The sequence below is a fragment of the Hyperoodon ampullatus genome (genome assembly GCF_949752795.1).
Source record: "Hyperoodon ampullatus genome assembly, chromosome: 8".
Taxonomy (NCBI): Eukaryota; Metazoa; Chordata; class Mammalia; order Artiodactyla; family Ziphiidae; genus Hyperoodon; species Hyperoodon ampullatus.
This window is the reverse complement of record NC_136921.1, coordinates 104,390,987-104,413,339: the sequence shown is the minus strand read 5'-3', so window position 1 is coordinate 104,413,339 and position 22,353 is coordinate 104,390,987. Positions and strand designations below refer to the sequence as shown.

General features: G+C 41.4%; 1 protein-coding gene across 2 annotated transcripts in view; it reads left to right on the top strand.

Moving 5' to 3' along the window:
* The window catches only part of CNTNAP5 (contactin associated protein family member 5), a gene marked incomplete at both ends in the record, with an annotated part of 875,910 nt that overhangs the window by 512,378 nt on the left and 341,179 nt on the right, over positions 1 to 22,353 (top strand). For both annotated transcript variants that reach the window (XM_079710301.1, XM_079710300.1), the window contains 2 exons: positions 587 to 736; positions 3,675 to 3,846. In XM_079710301.1, coding sequence (XP_079566427.1) covers positions 587 to 736; positions 3,675 to 3,846 — 322 coding nt within the window. The remainder of the gene's footprint in view (positions 1 to 586; positions 737 to 3,674; positions 3,847 to 22,353) is intronic.

The window sequence follows — 22,353 nt, the reverse complement described above, 5'->3', positions numbered from 1 at the left end:
TAAGGAAAAAGGTTGGAACTAAACTAGTCTGTTACCTCCTTTCAGCAGGAGACTCCTCTGCCTGGTATGTCATTGGAATCTAGCTTTCCTCATCTACTTTTGCCCCTAAAACAGTTTATTTTCTTTACTAAAAAAGAAATATAAGTCACATGTAGAAAAATGCGAGAAAACTAAAGTTGCCTATAACCCCACCACTCAGAGATTAAAAATCACCGGGAATGTTTTGAATTTTTCTTTTTTTCTTTCCTTTTCACTTTTTACTCTGCATTTTATATCAATAAGTCAATAAATGTTTTCTATACCTTTGTAGTATACAAACACATTTGTGTTTTGCCCTTTTGTTTTCAAACCAAACATGTCAGAAGTGGTTCAGCCCCTTTTAAAAAAGGAAAATAATAGAATGAAGTGGTAAAAAGAAAAAGAAAGATGCTTGGGAAGCAGCTGAGGATTTGTTGTATGCCAAATGAAGAGAGGGGCCACTCTGAGAATGTACAAGGACCACCGCAGGCAAGGAAATGAGCCCTGCTCTCTCCACACCTGTGCAAATCATTCATCCCTACGATTGCCCTTCCTGTTTCTTTTGCAGGCAGTGACTTGAATGATGGCTTGTGGCATTCGGTGAGCATCAACGCCAGAAGGAACCGCATCACTCTCACTCTGGATAACGATGCAGCATCCCCGACTCAGGACACCACCCGGATGCAGATTTATTCTGGAAATCGCTATTACTTTGGAGGTAAATTCCCCAGCTTTTGAGATTGAAAATAAAGGAGGGAGGATGCAGTGGACAATTATTTCACTATGACAATTCTTTCTGTGTCAAATTGACCATTATGCCAGCACACACGCACGTACACCTACCTTCAAGCCCAAAGAAATGAGAAGCAAACTTTCCCACAGCTGTACAAATATAAATTATCTAGGTCGGTGCTGAGGAAAAAAAAAATCTAGCTGTCAGAGCTGGTGTTACATAACACATTCCAAAGGAGATTTTTGTTGCCATGCCAGACTCTGTGATCATATTCCAAAAGAGAAACTCAGCTGAAAACTTGGAGAAAGTGTACCGATCGTCAACAGTACCTGCAAGAGAAAAAAAAAATCCAGGTAGGAAGGTACAACCAGCATCCTCAGCTTTCTTAGTCATTTATCTGCTGATTTGCTTTCTTAATCCCCTATCCATCTGTTCCCCACATCCCTGGAGGCCATGCCCATGGAGGGGGGCAGCTAAAAATGGGGAAGACCGAGAAGCCCATGAACTTGTAGCTTCACAAAGAGCAGCCAATATAGACGCTGCCCCCTCCAATGCTAGGATACTTTGCAAAGATGAAAACACACGGGCAAACTGGTAAGGAGGAAAAATATATAATTAGGCATTTGCTTCATTTTTATAGATGTATGTATAGTTTTATTTAGTTTTCTAAAGATTTTTTCATTAAAATATTTGTATCTAATTACTTAGCCAGTTGTTGTTATTGTAGAAACAATCTCTAAAGAGTAATTAATTCCAGTAGCTGTGTGACCTCGAGTAACCTACTCATGGTTCCCGAGCTTCCTTAACAAGGACGTTGGGAAACAAAGCAGAATTTCTGGGAGAATTCAGTGAGATAAAGGTTCAATGTACAACATCATGCTTTCTACATTAGAATGGACAGACTGGCTTCAGCTTTTGTAAATATGGGTCTCAGCTGGGCCTGGTCTAAAGAGAAGTATCCTGTAAAGTTATAAAATGCAGTCTCTAAAAGAGAATTTGCAAGTCCGTTCTCTCATACCAATGACGGGAGGTTAAGCTTTGAAATACGAAAGGGACTTTGCACAGATGCAGTGTACACATCCGGGTGTCCTGGGAGGGAAACAGTGTGGAGTGATTCCTTTGTGGTTTGATTTCAGGGCCAGAGCCTCTTTCCTTCATTCAAGTCTCCACATGTGCCTGGATAACAAATTCCTTTAAAAAGGGAACACTTTGATTCTCTGTAAATATTTTATGTCTTACATCATTTAATTCATGCAGAATCCTTATGAGGTAGGTAATATTAACCCCACTTTACAGGTAATAAGACCTGTGTTTGCAGAGATGAAATAATTTGTGTGAGTAGCAGAAGCAGGATTCAACCCCAAATCTGTGTTCTCCATGAGACACTAGTGACAACAAAGGAATGTAAAGACTGCAGAAGAAAGGTCTGGTGGCCCCCAAAGATACGTTTCACATACTGTATAATTTTGCATCATATGCAGTGTTTCATAGACAGCAGAGAAAAGCAACCTTTTATTTATTTCTGGGGAAAATGACGTTGAATTCATTATGTTAATTAAGCATCCGAAATGCCTCAAAGGCAAAATGGCTTCCCTCCCCCATTTGAAGTGTTTTTAGACGTGGGTCTTAACAGGGCTTCAGGCTGAGGAGGGAAGATTTATCTGGGATCTGAACAGTGTTTAAGGAAATGTCCCACTCGTAGACTGTAAACTTAAAGAAAGTGGAAAATGAGTTTGAGTGATAATAGTCAACTTACATAAATTCTCTCTATGGCTTCAATTAGAAGTTGTAGCATCTCTCTTCATTTTATAGTGTGCCTGTGAGCCGTTAACCAACTGCTGTGCTTCAACCCAGCAGTGACTGTCTATTAGAGACGGTTGAAATAATTCCCAATTATTTATGGGTTATTGCCATGTTTTCAAGCATGCATCCCCATATGCTCTGAACCTATTAAAACCATTGGGATGGAGTTTATAGAGCACAAGCACCCATGCACGTACATGGCTCTATACCTGTCCTAATGCGTAGTTATTCCCTGGTTGCAAGCTATGCTCAATCAGTGTAGTGCCTGTTTTTTTTTTTTTTTTTTTTTTTTTTTTAAAGAACACCCTTTAAAAAGGTGTGGTATTAACCTTTCAGGTATGCGATTACAGCCCTATAACTATGTGCATTTAAACACTTCGTTCCTTTAGCATCTGGATTTGCTTTGCATATCACTTCAAAATTCCAGCTACTTTCCTGTGTGTACCTTTCTCAGGAACCAAGCCTGATAATGCTGACAATTAACCAGAAAATTACTCTGCTACCATTGTTACCCAAAGCGTAATTTTCTTTGAATGTGTAATTCGGAATTGAAGTGTGCATTTAAAAGTGTGTTTCAAGACAGAAATTCCCAAGTAGTTATGATATGTTGCTTTCTTTGGCTGAGTGAAGTATACCACACAAAAGAAGGGCAAATAGCTTACGAACAGGGTGAAAAGAAATAATGAATGAGATACATATTTTAATTCCCTGGGTTTATTTCTTTAGGTATAGTAACTATATTTATTTTATATCATGGTTTTAATAATTCTACTACCTGAAGTCTCTGTGGGTTTGATTCTCCTAATAAAGTTGCTGCTGACTTCTCATCTCCTAATGAAGTTTAAAAAAAAAAAAAAAAGAACGAGATAAATGCGATAGGATCGGTATCCCCTTTAACACGTTTTGTTTTCTACTCTATACAGTGATTGAGTATGCCCCATTTTGTACCAGTTTTGTCCCCTCTCTGAGAGTGCTAGGATTTACAACAAAAATGTGTGCACTGCTGTGAATGAAAAAACACTGAAATAATTAGACCTTAAGGTCTTCCATCAATAGGTCGCCAAAACAATAACTGATCATTTCAGTATTCGTCTTCATTTTTTTTTTCTCTGTCCCACAGGGTGCCCCGACAATCTCACCGATTCCCAGTGCTTAAATCCCATTAAGGCTTTCCAAGGCTGCATGAGGCTCATCTTTATCGATAACCAGCCCAAGGACCTCATTTCAGTTCAGCAAGGTTCCCTGGGGAATTTTAGTGATTTACACATTGATCTGTGTAGCATCAAAGACAGGTAATTATGGTCTCTTCTCCTCTGTTCTCCCACCCACCTTCCCATTTTCACTCTTCTAAATATGAGCTTCTTTCACCAAAATTCGAATCCCCTGACATCAGCCACATTAGACATAATTGAGTCACCTAATGGAAAATATTTCTGAAAGGATTTCTGGCCCACAGAAAAATGGTTTAAATGAGTTGAGTCTCTCTTCATGTCGACTTGCAGTAAATGGGATATGCAAATTAAATCAAAATACAAATTTGTGAAAGGATTAAAATTTTATGCGTAAACAACATTTGATTACTTTGAAGTTAAGAGTGAAGCAGAAAGGAGGGAGGAATTGCTTCTCTCCTAGACCATTTCATTCTTCACTGCAGTGAATGTCCTTTCTAAAACTGACAGATGAAAATCAAACCCTCTGGGATTCCTATAACAGAGTCCAGTTGTACAGTGACTCCCTGGGGGCCTGATCTTTGCTGTCACCACTCCTAACCCTCTGTTTCTTTGGCCCAGAGGAGACCGGACCCTGGACAGAGAATCAGCACCTTTATTCCCCAAACTACACATCTAGCAAAAGCTCCCTTTCCCTCTTCATTTCTCCAGGCCTCTGGCTCCTCTTCTATTTAAAGTTTCTAGATTCAAAGACATGCTGGAGAAAATAAAAGAGGAGGAGGTTCTGAATTTTCAGCAAGGTTAATCATGTGATCCATGTTTCTTCTCTAGCACTTAACCTCCGTCTTTCTTCCAATTCTAATCACCCCAGTCAAAATACCATTTACCACATAGGTGAATACATGTTATGTGCTTGCCTGTGTGTTGGTGATACAGAGTCCCTGCTTGTGTTTTATCAGGGAATTAATTATACATTACTATAAAATGCTATCAATGACCAGGAAGTGTACCCTTATTTGTGGGACATATGACAGTGACAGCTGAGGTCAGGAAGGTTTTCAGGAAGTGGTGTTGCGCTGAGTTTTAAAGGACGGGCAGGCTTGGCTGAGGAGTGGGGGTGATGGTATTGTAGGCATATTGGCAGGATATGGCATGTGAAATGTCATAGAAATGGGGGGAGGGTCATGGCTTGCAAGTATTTTGTCCACTCAAGACACTTAGTTTTCATTTAAATGTCTCTAATATTGGGATGCATTTTGCATTTGATTGTTTATAGTAGGTGAATTGGCAATATTTATTTTTCTTTGAAGCATATAAAATAATGGCATGTCTTCCAATGAATGGTGTTTTAGATTCCACAAAATATAGCTCAGTGGGGATGGTGAGTCTTGGTAGTAGAGCACATGATGTGAATACGGCCAATTAGGGAGAACTTTGCGTGCCTAAGGCATTTAGCCTCGTGCTCTAGGAGGAATCAGGGAAGGTAGTCAGATTTGCTTCATAAAAAGAGTACTCAGGAAAAGGGAGAAGGATGGATTGGAAAAGAACCAGCCAGAGGTAGTGAGGTGACAGCCCCAGTGCAGGGGAGCAATGATGAGAAGTAGCAGGGGCCTGTACTGAGCATCACACAGAAATCAGCTCTGCAGACCATAATCTCCTCTCATGCTTGGAATGACTGCTATAAGTTGGTGGAACTTTATGTGCATGTTTCTCTATTAATACCACTCCACATGGGATCGTCAACAAATCACACAGACTTGCAGGCTCTCCTGCTTCATTTTTTTCTATTTGGCCAGCTGGAAAAGTGGGTAATAAAATGTATGCTTCATTAGACTGTGCTAGTTTAGAGACCTCAGAGTAAAAAACACTGTGTGGAATGGTTGCTACCCTATAGTCTTTATTAATGATGAATCAGGAGCATCTGACTTCATCAGCCAGACCGCCTTTTGCAAAGTGTAGATCAGTAGAGGGAACATTTTTCAATAGGGATCTCTTGTGATAAGTTAATTTCTAATCAAGGGAGCTCTCATTATTTTCGATTACATGGATGCCATTGCCATCTATGCTGCATCATTACTTTTGTGTAATTGTAGTCTGTATAATTGTATTACATACAATTGTGTTTTGGTTAATTGTATAATAAGGGATTGTGTTTAGTTTAGTGGGTAAATGGGACATTTTTCTTGATTTACCAGACAGTGTCTCTAACAGAAGGGAAACTGGCTTTGCTTAACTAATTATTTCTTGAACTTCTATTTAACATTTGGTGGAGAGTGGGAGCTGGGGTTAGAAAAGCAGGTGGTTTCTGAGTTTTGCATTTTATTTTTAATGTGTTAATCAACACGAACCTGATTTAAGGACAAATGTGAAGTTTTGCCTTCAAGGCGCTTGCCACTTGTGGGGGGCAAGGTTTGGCGGGAGACAAGGGGGTAGAGAACAGTCTGGCTGTGGTTTGTTTTCGGCTTTTGCAGTTTTTTAAGAAAAATTTAGCAAGGTTTAATGAAATTCAATGAATATTTTAAAACACTAGATACTAGTTTTATTTAAATCATTTTGATTAAAAATTTTGGTTTTCATTAACTATTATTCCTATTTTATATTTTATTTGTAATTTCAAGCTTTGAATGCTTAGAAGAAAATAATTTTGTGAAAACATACAAAAAGAATTTTGATTTTTAAATTTCTTACCTTTATTATGCATTTTTGATGAAAATATATTCAAATGTCATACTGTGAGTACAGTTGCATTTTATTTAAACAAATTTATATTTTATATTACAGTATAGTTGATTTTACATGTTGTGTTAGTTTCAGGTGTACAGCAAAGTGATTCAGTTATACATATACATGTATCTATTATTTTTCAGAATCTTTTCCCATTTAGCTTATTACAGAATATTAAGTCGAGTTCCCTGTGCTATACAGTAGGTCTTTGTTGGTTATCTATTTTATATATAGTAGTGTGTGTTTGTTAATCCAAAACTCCTAATTTATCTGTCCAGCCTACCTTCCCCCTTTGGTAACCATAAATTTGTTTTCTCTGTCTGTGAGGCTGTTTCTGTTTGGTAAATAAGTTCATTTGTATCCTTATTTTAGATTTCACATATAAGCGATATCATATGATATTTGTCTTTCTCTGTCTGACTTACTTCACCATCCCTGTTGCTGCAAATGACATTATTTCATTATTTTTTATGGCTGAGGTCTTGAGTAAAGCTGGGAGAGTTCCTTCTCAGGGACTGAAGGATTTAAACCAACAATTTGCATCTCAGTAATGGGCACTTTTCTGAAGCTTCTGGCCTCAGGGAAGAAAAGAGGTGGAGGAACTGGGCTGGCCTACTTCTCTGGCAGAAGGGAAAGCACTGGCTTTAGGAGGCTCCATTGGAGGACTGCCCAGTGCCTGACAGTCCAAGGTCAGGTTGGGAGAACCCTTGTAGGAGTCACCGTTGGGACCCCGACAGATCACAAGCCCCTTCAGTAGTCTTTAAACCTCGAGAATATGATGTGCAGCCACCATCCCTCCTCTGCAGGCTGAATCTCCAGTCTCATGTTCTCCTCATCCCCAAACACGGTTCTTCGTGAGCTATACTTATCTCTTGCACCCTGTGGGCTTAAAGTAGTCCAGGCTTGATATTCTCAACCATCATCGAGCAAAGTATGCTTAGAGCAGAATCAAGCCCTGGTTTATTTGACCTCATAAACAGGCATTGAGTGAATGAACGAGGCAGTCTTATTGTATATTCTTGAGTAAAATAAGATGTGGTAAGAGTTGTAGAAGATACGAGAGCATGAGAGCATTTATATCCCCATTTTTTCAAGGGGGTAAACTAAGACCTGGAGATAATGTTTACTTTTCCATGGTCACAGGAATGAAGTTGCAATCCAGAGTTAGACACTGCCCGTGTTCTCTCCCTTGTACTATCTACTTAAAAGGATCTGACCGGGAAATGGCAGTCATTGTGTGTCTGTGGATCTAAATATGTAACCTCATCTTCCGCCCAACCGTATAAAAATTGTTCAGGGATATGCCATCTATTAAATTCCTTGTCAACCTTAGGTGCCTGATTAGATTCCATTTAAAAGAGAGGCATTCAAAATGGTATGTGATATCAGGCAAGGTCTTTATTCTCTTTTTTCTTTTTTGAATATGTAGTCTTTTTTTATATATTATATATGTTTCAAGGGTACAATATAGTGATTCACAGTTTTAAAGGTTATAATCCATATATAGTTATTATGAAATATTTGCTATATTCCCCATGTTTTACACTGTATCCTTATAGCTTATATTTTTTAAATTTTAATTTATATTGGAGTATAGTTGGTTAACAATGTTGTGTTCATTTCAGGTGTCTAGCAAAGTGAATCAGTTATACGTATACATATATCTATCCTTTTTCAAACACTTTTCTCATTTAGGTTATTACAGAATATTAGGGAACTCTACTCAGGCAAAGTCTGAGTGATATAAGGATGTCCCACTCTTGGTGGTCCAGGTCAAGAAGTGCTTTTGTTGAAAGATCCGAGCAGTTAATTACAGGAGCCATATCCCGTCCTTCAGGGTTCAAAGCCCAGGGCAAAAGAAACAAATCACCAAATGCTGTCTAAGACTTCATTCCGATAGGTGACAAGATCCAAGGTGTGAAGTCAAACCAAGAGGGGCAAACAGGGATGCTGATGAGTCAGTGAGGGGAAGTGGGCGTCACATCTGGAGAAAGTCATCCATCCCAGTGCAGGTGGCAGAGGATTTGAGAGGTGTTGGAGCGTGTTTAATTCCCAGTATGCTTCTTGTCAGCTTGAGATAGGAGACATAGGATTTAAGCTTTTTGTCTGTTTCCTCTTTTGCAAAACCAGGATAATAAAACCTACCTTCGCATTGAGAGTTAAATGAGAGAGTGTAAGAAGTTAGGCGCTCAGTTGTATGTCCAGTAAAGAGTAGATACTCAGTGAGTTTGCCATGTGAATTCCTATAGCCAAAGGTTTGCTGAATCTCCAGTTTCCATGGGGAAAGAAGAAGCTCAGGTCTCCCTCTGATGTTTTGCCAGCCCCCACTGTAGCCAAGGATTCCCAGTAGTCTCTGGTGTGCGGTCTACTGAGACTTCATATGTGCACTCGGATCAGTTGCTCAGTGACTTCCCTTGAGTTTCAGTTCACTTTGAGCTGACCCTCTGAGGCACCAACCACCACCTATTAGGAAGATGTGCATCAATTTCGGTGCCAAGGTTGTGGTCTCTGGATTCTCCTAAAGCATTCATTCTCTGGACCTGGAGAGGGTAAGGAAAGCAAGTGATGTGCCCAGGGCACACAATTTAAGGTGGTCCTCATTTCCAGTTTCATGCCTGTGTACACCCTGAATTTACATGAACCTGGGAATGAATGCTTCCTCAAATTTTGCAGGCAAATTGCAGCCTGTTTGCATCAGAATCACCCGGAGGGCCTGTTACAATCCAAATTGCTGGGCCCCACCCCTAGAATTTCTGATTTTTCCTGTGGTGGGCCAGAAGATTTGGTTTTCTAACAAATTCCAGGGTGCTGCTGGGACAGACTTTGAGAACCACTGCCCTAAAGCTTCTAATCTTGTAGGCAGTGGGATTGCATGGATTCTGTATAATAGGGGACCAGGTGTGGGGGAAAGGAATGGGTCCTGCTGCTACTGGGCCCGCAAGCAGCTGCCCTCTTGGTAAGAGTCTCACAGGGTCTCTAGAGAGTTCCAGCAGCTCTGTCTCAGTGTCCCTCTCCAAGGGTTTTGAAATCAGTCCAAGGGACACTGCTGGGGGCAACTGAATTCCATCTTCCTCCCTGGCCTTTGTCACTGAGCTCTTCCCCTGCTTCCCACTATGAACAATGTAAGTGAAAACAGTCGGATCCTCAGAGGTGTCTGAGTGAAGGGCTATTTGGGGTGGAAGAGAGGGTGGGTCTCAGAATCACTGCTGCTGCCAACAAATTTTACTTGTTTTTTTTGTTATTTTGAAGACAGTTATTTTACTTGTTGGTTCTTTTGAAAGTCAGAGCTTGGTTTTACCTTCTAGACTAAGCTCACACCTTGTGGGAGGGGGGTGGTATCATTATAATAAGAGTGGCCCCACCCACCAAAAAATATTCCTGCAAACCTTCCTAAAGATAGACAGAGACTGCACCTGGTCTTCTGGTGCGTGGCAAAGGCTTCCCTGGTCACAGTCCCGTTTCCTGTGTTACTTCCTCATAGAGTGAAGATATTGGGGAAGGTCCCTGGAGATCACACAGCTCTGGTTTTTCGTAGAAGGAAACAGCAGTTTTGTGGAGTGTGGCAAAGACAGGTACCAAAGCGGGGGCTCTGCTCCTGGGGTCTTTGCTGTTGCTTTCTCTAGAGACAGTGTTGCTCTTAACACTTTCTAAAATTAGGTCCTTTTTGGTTATCCATTTTCAATATAGCTGTGTGTACATATCAATACTGAACTCCCAATCCATCCCTTCCCCCCATCCTTCCCACCTGGTAACGGTAAATTCATTCTCTAAGTTTGTGAGTCTGTTTCTGTTTTGTAGATAAGTTCATTTGTATCAACTCTGCCCAATATTACGTAACAACCTAAATGGAAAAATAATCTGAAAAAGAACAGATAGATGTATATATGTAATGGAATCCCTTTGCTGTACACCTGAAACTAACACAACATTGTTAATCAGCTATACTCCAATATAAGATAAAAAGTTAAAAACATAATAAAATTAAACAATCTGCTTGTTCCAATGAGTGAATCCCATGTGGAAAGCTGCTTTAAATTTCCTGCAGCCAAATAATTTAGGACATGTAGCTTCTCACTCCATAATGATTTCCCTTTCTCCCAACACACATTCTTTTAAGAAAAGCATCGGCTAAACTCTTTGGTCAGGATTCTTACCTTATTGGTTCAGAGCTGGGAGTGCTGTCAACACGGAATGTGGGGAAGTGTTCAGTGGGATGACCTCCAAGAAACGGACTTCTGCTAAAAACCCACCCTGTGTCTGGGAGTTTGTTCAAAACAGCGAGCTAGGGCTTCCCTGGTGGCGCAGTGGTTGAGAGTCCGCCTGCCGATGCAGGGGACACGGGTTTGTGCCCCGGTCCGGGAAGATCCCACATGCTGCGGAGCAGCTGAGCCCGTGAGCCACGGCCGCTGAGCCTGCGCGTCCAGAGCCTGTGCTCCACAGTGGGAAAGGCCACAATGGTGAGAGGCCCGTGTACTGCAAAAAAAAAAAAAAAAAAAAAAAAAAAAAAAAAGCTTACATTGCAGGGCAGTGCATATGTTTTCATTTTTCTCTCCAATTGAAAACTTGTACATCGGCTGCCAGAAAAGCCACTGTAAGGGCACAGCCCCCGCAATCTGAGCTTCTAACTCCAAAGTGAGAAATGTTACAATATGGTGAGTTCTTCCTTAGCTCATGGGATGGGGCCCAAATCCACACAAGTGCACTTCTGCTGTTTTTATTTATCATTTTGAGTCTATTTCATGGAGGACAAGGAAAGGTTATAGTTTATACAACAGTTACCGAGCAAACATTCTCTCAGGATGATTTCATTTAATTCACTGCACAGTTCTGCAAGATCCACAAAGTTCTCCTCAAAGTGTGGTTCCCAGACCAGCAGCCTCAGCGTCACCTGGCAACTTGTTATGACTGCATATTCCCAGGTCCCAACCCATACTTTCTGGACCACAAACATGGGGAAGTGGGGGCAGCCTGAGTTTTCACAAGCCCCCCAGGTGATTCTGATGCACCCCCAGATTTGAGAGTCATTGGTGTCCTCCATTATTATTATTTAAGAAATAAGACCTCTAGTGCTTATGGAGGTTCAGTTACCCGCCCAAGGTCACATTTTTGGTATTTGGTGGAGCCAGGGTTCAAAGCCAGATTTTCCTGATCTCTCAGTCCATATACAGGTAGAGGGGTTTTTGCCTAAAGTCCGGGGAAAGAAAAAAGATGGGCTTGGAAAGCCAGAGCAGGTCAAGGGAGTGTCACAGAAGAAATGAGATTTCAAGAGGAACTGGGTTTAGAGCGGTCAAGTGGGTCTGTTCCAGGCAGGGTGCTGAGCGTAAGCCTGGGCCTCTGAGTGGGTGAGGTGCTGGACATTTGTCTGCCTAGATGGGAAAGGCTGCTTTGGCAGCAGTGTGTAAAAGAGAACTAAAGTCAAAGCCATAGGGAACATGGCAGCACACAGTTTAAAATCTGAGTAACAGGACATTGTAATAGTTAATTGTTAGATGATGCTTACTGTGTGCCAAGACACCTTGTAAATGCACATGTGTGTGTGTGTGTGTGTATGTGTGATATAGATAGATAGATACATACATAATTATACCATAGATAGATAGACAGATACATACCTACATAAATACACCATAGATAGCTACATACATACATACATACATACATACATACATACATACATACATACACGATAGAGAGATAGATAGTTGCATACATACATAATACACCATAGATAGATAGCTACATACAGACAGACAGACACAGGTACACCGTAGATAGATAGATAGATAGATAGCTACATACATACATGCATATACCATAGATAGATAGATACATACATACATAATACACCATAGATAGATAGCTACATACATACATATAGACACAGATATACCGTAGATAGATAGATAGATAGATACATACATACATACATACATACATATACCATAGGCAGATACATACATACACACATAATACACCATAGATAGATAGATACATACAGACAGACATAGATACACCATAGATAGATAATTACATACATTCATACATATATACATACAGACAGACACACACCATAGGTAGATACATACATACATACACACATACATACATACACCATAAGTAGGTAGGTAGTAGTAGGTAGATAGATCAATCCTCAAGGCAACCTATGAAGTAAGTAAGACTATTAACTCCATTTTACAGAGTGAGATTGAGGCACAGTGACACTAAGTAAGTTGCCAAGGTCACACAGCAAGTATGCGGCAGAGCCTGGCTATGAACCAAGGAGTCTGGTGGAAGAGATCAGGTCTGTCCTTGCTCTGCTCTACCTCTGACTTTTCAGTTAGGAAGCATCCTATATTCTTCAGCAGGATTGCAAAATAGAAAACGATGTGAATTCATCTTGCGTCCACGTCACAAAACAGGTTGTATTAACCCAGGAAAAGAAGGGGTGTGATCTGCGACAGATAGACCACCACGGAAGCCTGGGGGGTTATCATCCACACAGCGACTTGTCACAACCTTGAGACACACACTGAGAGAGACTCAGAGTCTGAAAGCTTCCACCAAGAGATCCACCCTTCTCTCTTTCTTTAGGCCCATTAGGGAATGGAGGAGCCTCAGGACTAACTTGGTAGGACCATCTTGGGGAGGTAGATTTTGAGCTGATTTGGTCAGAGCCTCCCACTCGGCACTACACAGGAAAAGTACTGATTTATATGTCTGCTTCATCAGTGAGGGCTCCCCCCCACCTCCTGTCTTAGGCCTCTCTGAATGTCAGCAGGGAAAAGGGGCCCTGGAGGACTCTGATGCCTGGGTTTGATTTGAATAAGTGACCTCGAACAACTGCATCTGTTTTGTTGCCAAACTCATCTCTCTCATCACTCGTTTTCACAAGAAAAGGGGATCATTATCTTGATGAAATGGTGCAGCTCTACCTGTGCATGAGGAAGGGCACCAGGGCGCCTCTGATTCATGGAGAACCGTGCTGACAAAGTCAAGGGTGGCGCTTCATTCTGTCCCATCAGAAGATGGTGAGACTCTTCCCCCACCAGCTGGTCATCTGAAATGTCCGTGCTGAAAACAAAGCTGGAACAAGGAGCTGGGGGAATAGTCACAAGCACTTCTGAAGATGAGGGCTTCATTCCGAGAGCTCCAGTGATGAGGGTGAGGTGAGACGTCCGCGTTCAGGTGGCAGTAAGGAAATGCCTCTCAGAATCAGTAGTGCTTGGATCATCCCTCCTGAGAAATACTGCCTAAGAACTTCCAATGTTTTAGACAACGTAAAAGCCAAGGAAAAATTTTGATTTGGATCGAAACATGAACAAAAGGTTACTTGAGATTCTCAACTTACGTCTGTGAGGAAGTGCTTATATTTAAGCCTGCAGAAAACATTTCTAAATTAATAATAAGAAGGAAGAGATTCTTCCTTATTCCTCCCTTCATGCAATCATGATCTTAACAATATTTTTTATTGGAGTCTAGCTGATTTACAATCTTGTGTTAATTTCTGCTGTACAGCAAAGTGATTCAGTTATACATATATATATACATTCTTTTTTTAAATATTCTTTTCTGTTATGGTTTATCATAGGATATTGAATATATTTCTCTGTGCTATACAGTAGGACCTTGTTGTTTATCCAGTCTATCAATCATGATCTATTTTTAACATTTTTAAATTTTTTGGCCACGCCGTGTGGTATGTGGGATCTTAGTTCCCCAGCCAGGGATCGAACCCATACCCTCTGCAGTGGAAGTGCGGAGTCTTAACCACTGGACCAACCAGGGAAGTCCCAATCATGATCCTAATTTACCTTCATCCAACACCCTGATAAGGGCTTCCCATCCATTTTTCCCATTCTCCAAAGAGTGTACCCTTCTACACAGCCAATGTCACACTCAGGTTTTCCTCTTATGCATGAATGTCCCCTCATTGGGCTACTGAGGTGAAGCACCAGTAGCCTTTAACACTGTTTTCTCTCAGGTCCAAAAGCATTCATTGGCGGCTCACTGTGAGGATGATTTACAGGCACAGTTGGAAGAGAAAAGGAGCTTAATATGTTTTTACTTGGGGAAAAAACAGGTCTGACCTGTGATCAAATGTCCTCACTTGTTTCTGCCAGTGAAACCGAAATTTAAAATTAGCCCTATGTTATTTTTATCTTGAATCAACTTATCTCATTGGAAGTTCACAGAACAAGAATCCAGCCTCCTGGGTTTTCCTGGGACATGGACTTCTGAATGCTGAGTTAGACGCCCTACTCTCCGCTTCCCATGCATGGGCAGCATGTTAGTTCCCTGCAACTCTCACAGTGCCCAAAGGGAAAATTGGCTTCCCAGCTTGGCAGGTGAGAAAACAAACATTAATGTATATTTAAGGGACTTCCTTGTTGGTGCAGTGGTTAAGAATCCTCCCGCCAATGCAGGGAACATGGGTTCAATCCTTAGTCCAGAAAGATCCCACATGCTGTGGAGCAACTAAGCCCATGCACCACAGCTACTGAGCCTGCATTCTAGAGCCCGAGAGCCACAACTACTGAGCCCCTATGCCACAACTACTGAAGCCCGTGTGCCCAGAGCCCGAGGTCCGCAACAAAGAGAAGGCATGGTTATGAGAAGCCTGTGCACCGCAATGAAGAGTAGCCCCCGCTCGCCTCAATTAGAGAAAGCCCACGTGCAGCAACGAAGACCCCGTGCAGCCAAGGATAAATAAATAAAATAAATAAATTTAAAAAAATGTATATTTAATAACTTACCTCCAAACGAAAGCCAACTCAGGATCTCAAGGTGGTTAACCCCCTTCTGTTTACATGTTAGCCTAACTTTGGACTTACCCTCCTCCTAGCTCAGCTCCCTCAGTTGTCCAATGGGGACAGGGCATCCATTTTATCACTGGAGTTTGTGAAACAAGAATGAGGTTGTTGCCTCCCTTTTGGAGTTAGGCAGGATAAGGATAGACTGAGAGCAGGAAGATGAAAGTTCTTAAAGTTAAAAGCCAGAGAGACAGAAATGGATGGGGATCTATGTGTCTCAGGAGGACAGATTTTTGGAAAACCTGTACACAGGCAGAGAAGGATGACACCTTTCTAAATAATTTACTTACCTATGTAACCTGTTTTATTTTTCAGGCAAATGATTAATGTTTGCGCTTGGTTCAAGTTACAGATTTGAAATCTTCCCTCCAGGTTTTACCTCATATTAAAAAGATTGCTTCAACGTGATTTACTAAGCCAGTGGCAGGGCCTGCCCCTCTTGATATTGAGATATACTGTGGACCTAGCAGGAGAGATATCTCAACACCTGGAAAATGCAAAGGGAGAAAACAAACCTAAAGTGGACAGTTACACAAGAGAACTTAAATGTGTCTAAACTCTTGTGAAACATCAGGAACACCATTAACTTTATTATGACAAGATGATATCATCACCTTATACCTCCTTACAACGTGCTGAAAGACATAATATTTTTGTCATAATTAAGTAGGGAGCTATCCCTGCTTAGAAAAAAAGAAAGTACCAGTAGTCATTCTTCAACAACCGAAGGCTTCTGGATTGGACCAAATATTTGTATTGATAATGACAGAACCTCACACTCTGCAACGAGACTTCTATGTATTAGCTCCAGCCTTTGTGTGTGCACATACGTATGTAGCTATTCACACACACAGTACACACAATGTGTTTGTGTCCAGTGAGCCCTGAAGCCCTTGACGTTCCTACTTGCTGAGACGCTGCTCAAGTTCTGCTAATGTTCCTTTGTGACCCAACCATTCATTCCACAAATCTTTTCTGGGAACCTATAGTGTGCCAGACATGTTTCTTTGCCCCGTGGATCCAGGAGTGAGTGATTCAGAGTGGCTGGGTTTTCCCTACTCTGGTCTTTCTTGTGTCCTTGGATCTAGACCTGTTTTGTTTTTTTGTTTGATTGTTTGTTTTGTTTTGTTGTTTTTTTGTGGTACGCGGGCCTCTCACTGTTGTGGCCTCTCCCACTGTGGAGCACGGGCTCCAGATGCACAGGCTCAGCAGCCCCGGCTCACGGGCCCAGCCGCTCCGTGGCATGCGGGATCTTCCCGGACCGGGGCACGAACCCGCGTCCCCTGCATCGGCAGGCGGACTCTCAACCACTGCGCCACCAGGGAAGCCCTAGACCTGTTTTATACTATTATGGGCCGTTCACTCATTCATCTCCGGTATTTGGAACATCTCTGCAGGACCAGGTGCTGAGGATTCAGCTGAGTGCAGAACATAGAAGTTTATCCCTGGCTTCAGAAAGCTCCATGGAGGGACAGATTTTGATCAAATAATCATGGAAATAAACGTATACATCCCCAAATATATGATGAGTGACAGGAAGCAAATAAGCCGAGCAATAGGAGAGGATCTGAGAGGAAGGGTAGTTTTTACAGGGATGGGGGCCGTGGGCCAGGAGAGGGAGATACGGGTGTTACTATCCTCATGCTCTGCAGATGTAACTGTCTTGAGGTCACTGCCAATTTCCATCAGTGAAATACTCAGACGTTGGCATTTTGCACTGCCTCCTACAAACCTCTGGCTGGCGATTCTGATCTCAGCTTCCTGCCCGTGTGTGTCCTCTGTTGAAATCACTGTTTGCTGGGGGTGGGGGGTGGGAGTGGTGCTAAGGGGATCACAAGTGCAAAATTCTGGTTTCTTTAGTGAGAAGGGACTTTCTAACTGGGGTTTTAGCTGAAAACAAATTCCTAGTTTTTTCAAAACCTGGATGTGCTGAGGGTTCCTCTGTTTGCCATTAATAACATCCCCTTATGCCCCTGCCCCCCACACACCACCATCCTGACAGCCGAGGCTAAAGGGTTTACCTTCTAGTAATTCATCCCTAATAACATACAGGCTACACCTACACTTAGCACAATAGAAAAAAACAAAAAAGGTCACGTCTGCCCACCTAAAATAAACACCAGTGTAAAGGTGGGAATGATCTTTCAGCAGGCAGTTTTGTAAAGCCCAAGATGCAGAAAGTGACAGGAGGAATATGCATTTTAAAGGTCATTCCAATTACCGTGCTTACGTTAAGCTGCCACTCTGGACTTGATGTGAGAAATCCCACACTCTGTGGGAGACATGAGAACACATGGATGGCAGGGCTCTGAGCAAATAGGAAGGAGAGTAATACAAATTACTATTTTTTCAGTGATATTAAATAATTCTTCAAGGTCCTAGACATCTGAAAAGTAGAAGAGACTCAAGTCTTGATAAAGAGCAGGGCAACTCCTAGCTCCAAAAGCCCGTGATTCCATGATGTATTTTTTCTAAATTCACATGCTGTACAGTCGAATGGGGACCCATCAGAGAGGCCCCAAAGACAAGCGCCTGACTGCATTACCATTTCCAACTATTTCATTGTCCACATCACAGTGAATTTGTAACACAACTTTCCTTGATAGAATTATCTTAAATGTGAACCGTGTTTTAGATAAGGAAATAAAATAGCTGAGAACTATTCTCATAGTGGCAATTTGCCTCATAGCTCTCTCACACTTCCCACCATATATATTTTATTACAGTTCTAGCTAGTGTGAAATTCAGATTCTGGGTGTGAATGTCACATGCCCTCCAGCATATGATGGAGACTGAGGTACTAAACACAAGGGTCCAAATGCCCCAGTTTGTCTTTTGAGGTCTCCCATGGCCTCACCTCTGCCTTTCTATCCACCTTTATCTCGTATATTAATTCGTCCTCCCAACAGTATGAATTTGCTGAGCATCTGCTATGTTCCCGAATATATATATATCTGCCTACAAGAAGCTCAAGGTCACGAAAGCTAGACAAGATAGCATGGGGATTTTACATGGGGGATCTCACGACACTGAAGGGCATGATGCTGTTACTGAGTCCAGGCTTGTACTGCTCACCACATAACAGGCCAGTAAATCGAGGGACGAGGTGTTGGGGCAAGGAATAGAGACTTTATTAGGAAAGCCAGCAGACAGAGAAGATGGTGCACTATGTATCCCAAAGAACCATCTTACCCGAGTTAGAATTCAGGCTTCTTTTATACTAAAAGGGGAGGAGGTGTGGCTGGTTGTTGTAAACTTCTTGGTGCTGGAGTCCTTTATTCTTGCAGCCGTCCACCTAGGTCAGGTCACGATGTTCCTGTAAACCTGCAACAAAACTAATGTTATTCTCTGTTCTGAAGCTTTTAATCTCTCAAGGAAGACATCAAATATAGAGTCAGTTTTTCTTCTCTGTAACAAGTTGAGGGCACCTGCTTTGCAATCATTTGAACCTTAACAACATTTGCTCATAGTAGCTACTAATGAACTGCATGTGTAATAGGGAAGAACAAATCTGACTCCATATTAGATCTGTTGCTTTTCCTTTTAACCCTTGTGCTCTGTTGCCTGTGCTTAGTCATGCTGGCTCTGCACCTTCTGTAAAAAAAAAAAATGTTGCTATAGCCTGGAATATACAGGATAGCCCATTCTTAGGGGTCTGACTTTTAAGAGTCCATTCACATAGTGATAAAAAGTTTCAGAAACCTTTGTGTTGTTGGAGGTTTACAGGAACATTGTGGCCTGATCTACATGGACAGCTGCAAGGACAAAGGATTCTGACACCAAGAAGTTTGCAACAACTAACCATGTCCCCCTCACCTGGCCTTTAAAAATGCTTTGCTGAAACACTTCAGGGAGTTCGGCGTTTTGGGGGCATGAGCCACCGTCTCCTTTCTTGGCCCTGCCATAGACCTTTCTCTGCTCCAAACGACGACATTTCAGTTTGTCTGGTTTCACTGTGCTTTGGGCACACAAACTTGCATTCGGTAACGCATGTGGAGCCTGTGAATCTCAACCTTCCTCTTGGAGCTGGATATAGTACTGCCTCAAGATAGGGAATGGACTTGATCATCTTTAATATTTTTGCACACCCCAAACTCTGGAGACTGCTGTCCAAGACTTGGGAGTTAAAACCCTTCACCTCTTTCTCATCTGAAAAACTTCCCAAAGTGGTTCATGCCACATATCTCTGTTTGAAGAGTGCCTATTGGAAGCAGCTGGTGCCAGCTGCCAGCATTCACGTGGTGTGAAGTGCTCCTTCTGTAAGCACTAGTGAGAAAGAATATTTTTGTTTAGCAAGGCCATCATAAAATTAGACAAGCGAACCGCAATGCATTTGAGCCATGTAGTCTATAAATATTACAGTGGAAGCAAGCATGCCAGCACATTATCCTTATTACAATCTTGTGCTTTAAGGAAAAAAAATGGGGTAGCTCTGCAAGAGAATGTGAGTCTGAATGGAAGGCAGCTGCAGAGAAAGGTACACAGCTTTTAGTAATTGTGAAAGGATGTCACCCAGTCTCCCTGTAATAGGATCTGGAGACTGCACCCTCTGGATTCAGTGAGCTCAAGGCAGTTCCTGGTGGCTGAGTTGGGAAAGCTTGTGAAATTGGCACTGTTTACTTATTAGGAAGGAATGGGATAAAAAAATATTATCAAAAGATGCCAGTGTGTCTGTAACTGTGTCAGCTGTTCATCTGAAGGTGAAATTATGAAAGAAGAATAAAGATTTCCCATGAGCCCAGAGAGCAGGATTGGAATCATATACAATCCATACTCTGTCACTGTCTCTATTTTCCCTTTCTTTTTTTTTTTCTCAAAAGTGCCTGGCAGGGACTTAAACAACATTGTTATTATTCATTTGGCTATGTCAAATTCTCTAGTGTCTTCTAACATAGAGAGCGCCTTCCAACTTTTGCCAAATACCATCTAAAGCCTCTTTGTTTAAAAAAAAAATAAAAAAAGACATATAGAAGATTTATTTTTTTCTTCTCCTCTGAGGTTTTCCCCTTACTTGTTTTTACATTATACTCTTGCTAGAGTCACCTAAGCTTAGTAGCATTCAATGATGGGCCAGGTGCCATGCTAGGTTTTTTTCCCTCTACTAATTATCTTGTTCAAATCTATGGAGAACTACATTAAAATGTTTAAAATAAACTCTTCTTATTTTACAAAGGAAGGGACTGAGGTTTGTTGTGGGTGTTAGATGACTTTTCCAAGGTTATATAGTTAGCAAGTATTTTCATTAGAGGTTCATGGGTCCCCAAACAACCTGGAAATAAAAGAAATAATGTTGTCCTTTGAAAATGAAGCTGAACATCTAATAGATCTGAATGGATTATCTTGAAGATACATGGAACATCTATGCCAGGCAGGACTATGCCTGGATTGATGCTACTATTTCTAAAGAAAGAATGTGTTAAATAAAAGTAGGTTGGTGAGAAACTGAATCATAAAAAAGAAAAATCAGGGCTTCCCTGGTGGCGCAGTGGTTGAGAGTCCGCCTGCCGATGCAGGGGACACGGGTTTGTGCCCCAGTCCAGGAGAATCCCACATGCCGCGGAGCAGCTAGGCCCGTGAGCCATGGCCGCTGAGCCTGCGCGTCCGGAGCCTGTGCTCCACAGTGGGAAAGGCCACAATGGTGAGAGGCCTGTGTTCCACAAAAAAAAAAAAAAAAAAAAAAAAAGAAAAATCAAATAGGTAATCTTATTGTAGCTGAATAAATAAAGACCTTTTTAACCTCAGACACTTAAAAAAAAAAAAAAAAAAAGAAGAGGAAGTAAAAGCAAACCATTTCTCCAGGGTAACCTCAAACAGAAGCAATATAAATGGCATCAATTGCACAGATCAAGATTCACTCTTGATCTGTGAAGGAGAACCATTGTGGATTCAAATACTTCTCCCCAGTAATGAATGAAGCCAAAGGGGATGGAATATAAGTGTTTTCCTCAATGAATCAAATACTAACTGTCCAATAGAATATTGGGATACGATGGAAAGGATCTCTTTTATGCTGTCCAACACCTTGTCACTAGCAGCTATTGAGAACTTGAAATGTGGATAGTATGATTGGGGAAATTGATTTTTTTATTTTATTTGTTCAAATACATGTAGATTTAGATAGTCACGTGTGGCTGGTGACTGCCATACTAGGTAGTGCAGGAGTAGAACTTCTGCTTGTGCCAGTCTTCATAGAGCTTAGATTTTTCTCCTAGTTAAGCAACACGGAGCTGCACCTGGGCTAGTTTCAAAGACTAGGTTTGGACCTCAGAATTCAGACCTGGTGGGTGGATATGATGCCCACCGTCCCAGCCCCGACTATGAATGACCATGGTCTATATATTTCCTTTATCAAAGCCATTTACATCAGAAGAGAAAGCCTTCACTGTTTGCCTTAAATTCTCCCGAGATCCTGGCAGACCAGTGGTTTAACTATTATTCATTCCAAATGTCAAAAAGTTTATATTACTTAAGAAGATAATTTTACACCTTCAAGTATTCTTTTGCTGCATCTGTCGACCAGTTCAGTGCTGCATTCTAAATAAGGGTACATTTTGAGTAATCACGTACCTTATCATCTAATTATAGAGCATGTATAAAGCTTTGGTTTCTAGTTTCTTTTAAAAAAGAGAATGTTCTTTACATTTTTTATCCCAAATATTATCATACATGCTAGATTTATTGATAAATCTCTAAACAGTGCCTGCCTGCATCCAAGCAGCTTGCAGTAAGAGGTTCACATGTGGAACCAACAAAACCTATGTGAGTTCACTCACCAGTGGGTATTTGGATCAGTCAGTCTGTCAGGGAGTAGTGGATTAAACCCAGAAATCCTAGAACTATCCTTGCTCTAATTTCAAGTTTAACTGACTGCTTTCTAATATTTTGCAAGTCCAAGAAGTTTATGTAAAGGAAGAGGACATGTTGGTCGATCAGGTGGAAATATTGGGCCCTTTGTAAATTATAGCTTTCCATGTAAATTCAGGAATTGGAATTCTAGTATTACAGACCAGTTTTTGGAGAGGTTTGCTTGCATGAATCACAATCCTGGTGACTGAGGGTCCTATAAATCTGACAAGCTTGGATTTCAGTGCTTTTC